The 4,477-nt window shown below is 40.0% G+C and overlaps 1 protein-coding gene across 1 annotated transcript in view; it reads right to left on the bottom strand.

Moving 5' to 3' along the window:
• The window catches only part of PUS10 (pseudouridylate synthase 10), a 23,971-nt gene that overhangs the window by 6,180 nt on the left and 13,314 nt on the right, over positions 1-4,477 (bottom strand). The window contains exons 8-11 of the mRNA XM_008642061.2: positions 3,723-3,787; positions 3,212-3,297; positions 913-1,038; positions 42-98 (exon numbers count right to left, since the gene is read on the bottom strand). Coding sequence (XP_008640283.1) covers positions 42-98; positions 913-1,038; positions 3,212-3,297; positions 3,723-3,787 — 334 coding nt within the window. The remainder of the gene's footprint in view (positions 1-41; positions 99-912; positions 1,039-3,211; positions 3,298-3,722; positions 3,788-4,477) is intronic.

Below are 4,477 nucleotides of genomic sequence, written 5' to 3'. Positions count from 1 at the left end.
GTTTCATCTCTGTGTTTCACAAGGGGTCTTCCAAGCCTTACCATTGCCTAGTGTCCTTACATCCACATCTTCTCTTCCAGAGGAACTAAAATTAAAGCCTATAACAGATTTGAACAAGGCAGGTGAGCTTTAAGTTTACATTTTTAATACTCTCTACAACTTTTAAAAGGCAAAATATTTTCTTTCTAAACTTGTTTGCAAAATATGCTCCAAAGATTTGTCTTTATAAACCGAAGCCTGCACTTTACAAACTGTGAGAGTTCCTGTTATTCCCAAGTTTCTTGAAGAGCTCTCCCAATTCCTTGGCCTGAATGAGGCTGCCACAACCAGACTAACCATATCCATTGGGAGGAGAGGAGGGGGAAGCAGCAGGTTTTTTTCCAAACGAATATTTAATGCAGTTTTTCCTTGGGCCTTCTATGTCTCTAATTCCACATCTGTTAGATGACAAATGATGGGCAGTGATTATTTCATCTGGATAATCCCTGGATAAGCATTTCGCTTGTGGAGCTTTATACACTGAGGAAAAGAAATGAATCGAGGTAAGAAACATGAAGGGGTCAAAAGCCAGGCAGATATTGTGAAATACCTGTGGCAAAATCCTCCTTGGTACAAGTAATTCATGAATTACCAACGGTTAAGAAGTTTGGTTAGGTAAAAACACTGCTACATGAAACCAACATATTTGCATCATCAGATCCACTGAAAAGCTACTTTAGCACGATAAAAGGATCTAATTAGTCCCAGATCACAGCTAAATAAAGTTCACAAGCTTTGACTTGGAAGGATAAGAGAGGATAAAGAAACATGGTTTTTTCCATTATACTCCCATATTAAGTGGGTAGCTACCAAGAAAAAAATCTCTAGTAATGATGAAAAATGTGTGTGGTAGGAGATCTCCTAAATTCTTACTGTCTGCCTTGAATTCTGCCATGAGATGCTCTGAAATCAATTCTTCCACTGAAGACTCCAGCTTCCGCTCCCCATCAATAATCCAGGGAGTCTGAGGTAAATTCCTGGAATATTTGTTGTATCTTCCTGGAAAAAAACAACCACAGTATTTCTAATCATTCTATGACCATGAGCAAAAGCTGCACTCTTGCACAGCACATTTAACTTTCATGGGAGCTTTGTGACAATAAACTGACAGGCTCGAGCTTCTTTTATGGCAGGAGCATTACACCAGCACTATGGAACACATGTGGCTTGGTTTCTGATTTGGATTCAGAGAACTTTATACACTGAGGAAAATAAATGAATCGAGGTAAGAAACATGAAGAGTTTCTTTCTCCTTGCCAGGAGAGTGGCAGTAGCCAGGATGGCCACTTAGGATGGACTTAGGGAGCCTGTGGCTGCAGTCCTGCCTCCAGGTATATCCCTCCTGTTTGAAATAATCTAGGTACCAAGCCAGTTCTGCCATTGTCTGAAGGCTTAAGAAAAGAAACCCACACTAAAATGCTTTGGCTCACTACAAGGAACACCATGCAAGGAGCAAAAAGTCCCAATAATAAATGAGGAGGAATGGCAGGAGTCTTGAGAAGGTGCTATGTAAAGAGATTGGCATCCTTGGATGATCCCAGGGACGTTTTCATGGCACCTCCGTGACAGGCTATAATCAAAGAACAAGCCTGATGTGGATGACCAATATGAGCGTTTTTATGGACAGGTTTGATAAGAACTGAAAATATTCCCAAAGTAAGGAAATAATTCATAAAGGCCAAAGAGCAACCCCTTGCTTAAACCACTTTCAACCTGAAACTTTGCATAGAGAAAATGACAGAGTAGCTCAGCTCTGTGCATTTCTCTGTGTCTCTGACATCTCAGGGGTTTGGAGTTTCGTATCATATTTTCCTATCTCGAACAATGTTTCCTCCGTGCAGTTTGAGCTGCAGAAAAAGCGACACAAACAAATGGGGAAACTGAGTAACAGTTTCACTGGGGCAAATAATGAAAGTAGGATGACTCATCATTCAGATGCAACCTCACACTGCTAAATTCTCTTTCCATAAAATGGAAAAAGGAGAAGAAGGTTTGCTTTTTTTTTTTCTTTTTTTCTCAGCTCCCCATTCTAATAATTTTAACTTTTGATCTGAACAAGAGTAGGTTTAAAAAACCAGAAGGTGTTTCTTGCTTTGACAGCCCCATAATCCTTAAAGAAAGTTGGGGTGGGAAGTGATCACTAAACATCAAAGGTAAGGTCAAGAGGACAATGTTGTGCTTACAAATTAAGGTCCCATCTCATTTATTAAAAGCAAAATATCTGCACTGTACTCAATAAATTCTATTCTGGACTTAGTTCTTCAAAAATTAAATACCTCCCTGGATTTTTGTTTGTTGGAGCAAGATAAAAACTATAAATGACAAGAGCAGTATTAAATGACAGGCAGAAAACAAACCCTCTGTTTTGCTGTTCATACTGTTGAATTCTGATAAAACTATCCCAAAAAGCACCCTAAAATAAAACAGTGTGTTTGGAAAGGCCTATAAGGAGCTGGATATCTTGGATTCACGAAAATGTACATCTAGCTGTCTAACCAGTAATTAAAAATAGGAATGGTTATATGCTGAACATCAGCTACCCTGCCATTCACTTTTGCATGTTTTCATTTTCCATTTCTCTATATTCAGGATTTTTATCATCATAGTATGTTGTATTTAAATTGCAGGTTGGGCTCTTTTTAATAATAATCAGTTTGCATGTATTTAAATAAGTTGTTCATACAAAGGATTAGAAAAAGGGCAGATACTCTGGCAGGCAGACGATAAAGAAGTTAAATCATCTCAACGCAGGGGCACCCAAGTGTTGCTGCACTACCTGTCTCACCCAAACCTCTATAAATCCCATTAAGATTTGCAGTCTTGGATGGGATAATATGCAGAGAAACCCAGATGGTGAAAACCCCTGAATCCAAATCAAAACCCAAGGAAGTGAACAGCACTGCTGGGAGCTTTTTGGTGCAGAGGTGCCTTTCCCAAACCATTATTCTGAGGGGATCCGTAATGCCTAACTTTTGACAAAAAAAAATATCTTCAGCAGGGGTCAAATATAATTTCTTCCCCTTTCAAACCACTCTTGGATAGAGCTGGATTTGTTTCTTTGCTCCCTACACTTCATTACAGGAATTAACAAACAGCAAGAATCCTCTGGGTCTCAGGGCAGTGTTACAAAGTTCTCTTCAAAACACAGCAGCAAATAAATGGATTGCTTTACCAGCCACAAAAACTGCACCATTATTGCACTGAATTTCCGGGGCATCACAGAGCTTCTTTGGTGAACTTGGAGGACATGGAAAATGCCTGCATTGAAAGTAAAACCAGTGTAAAATATATTGTCACTACCAGAACATGATGCAGCATCATCAGAGCAGTAAAAAGTGTCAATTCTTGGCTTCCCACCGTGTGTGATTTTTACCATATTAACAGCACTTGGTGTTTTCCTAAAACTCACCTCCTAACATTTTGGAACTATGAGAATATTCCTTGGAAAGGGAAGCTTACCTTACAAACTCTAAAGTTCAAAATAATCCTTTTAATTAAAAGATCAGGAGTGATTTTCTATTGCCAGAAAGAAAACACATTTTAACCAGTAAACCAACAGAATTTAAACAGTCAAAAGTTCTTTTAAAGCCACCCTACCACTACTTGCCCACTGACTATTTTCCTCCCCTCCCTAATTCTATACAAAAGCACAGTACTAAGAAATAGTTTCAGTATATACTTACTTGAGAAAATCCTCTTCTTTTATCTTCTCCAGGGCTTTTATAACTGCCATTCTGGTGAAAACAGACTGCACAGTGAAATTAAAAAATGAGTCAAGAACTAAGAAAAGCAAAGATAGGATTACACTGTGCAGTTTTGTCACTGCTCACTTGGAGCCCAGGTCCAAATTTGCAAAACAGTTTAAAAACAGAATCCTAAACCCATGAACATGAACCTAAACCAGCTTCACTTTCAAGAGTTAAATATACCTAAGCCCCAGCTTTTATGCCAGTGACAGCAGGCAGGTAGTTCTGCTGAAAATAAGTCTGTTGAGTAGGAATCTGTTTCTGAAGTTCAAAAGTTGATTGATTCTCAGAACTAAGGGCTCTGAACGGTGGGGCTGGGCAGTTCCTCCTGTGGAAAGCAAGCAGCTTCCCACTCCCAGGCTGCAGCAAAAGCAGCAATGACAGGGCAGCAGGAGCAGGAGCCACGACTGCCAAGCTCTGTGCAGCTGCTGCTGCTGGGGTAACGCCAGTGAGAATTGATGTTCCTAGGACACGAGAAACAAGCGTTGCAACAGCTGAGGTGAAATCCTGCTCTGGGAAGGCTGAGCGCAGGAGAAGGTCTCTAAATGAAGCTCCTAATCAAAGCATGGTCAGGTCTTGAAATCTACCAAGCCTGCAGCCCCTCTCTCCACAGCCTGCTCCACTCTCAGTTCCCTCAAGGTAAAATGTTTTTTCTTGCATCTCCTCTGAACTTCTCATTTCAGCATATTCCT

The sequence above is a fragment of the Corvus brachyrhynchos genome, unplaced genomic scaffold, assembly GCF_000691975.1.
Source record: "Corvus brachyrhynchos isolate BGI_N302 unplaced genomic scaffold, ASM69197v1 scaffold69, whole genome shotgun sequence".
NCBI classification, from domain to species: domain Eukaryota; kingdom Metazoa; phylum Chordata; class Aves; order Passeriformes; family Corvidae; genus Corvus; species Corvus brachyrhynchos.
Note: the sequence above shows the minus strand (reverse complement) of the source record. Positions and strands in the feature narration are given on the sequence as shown.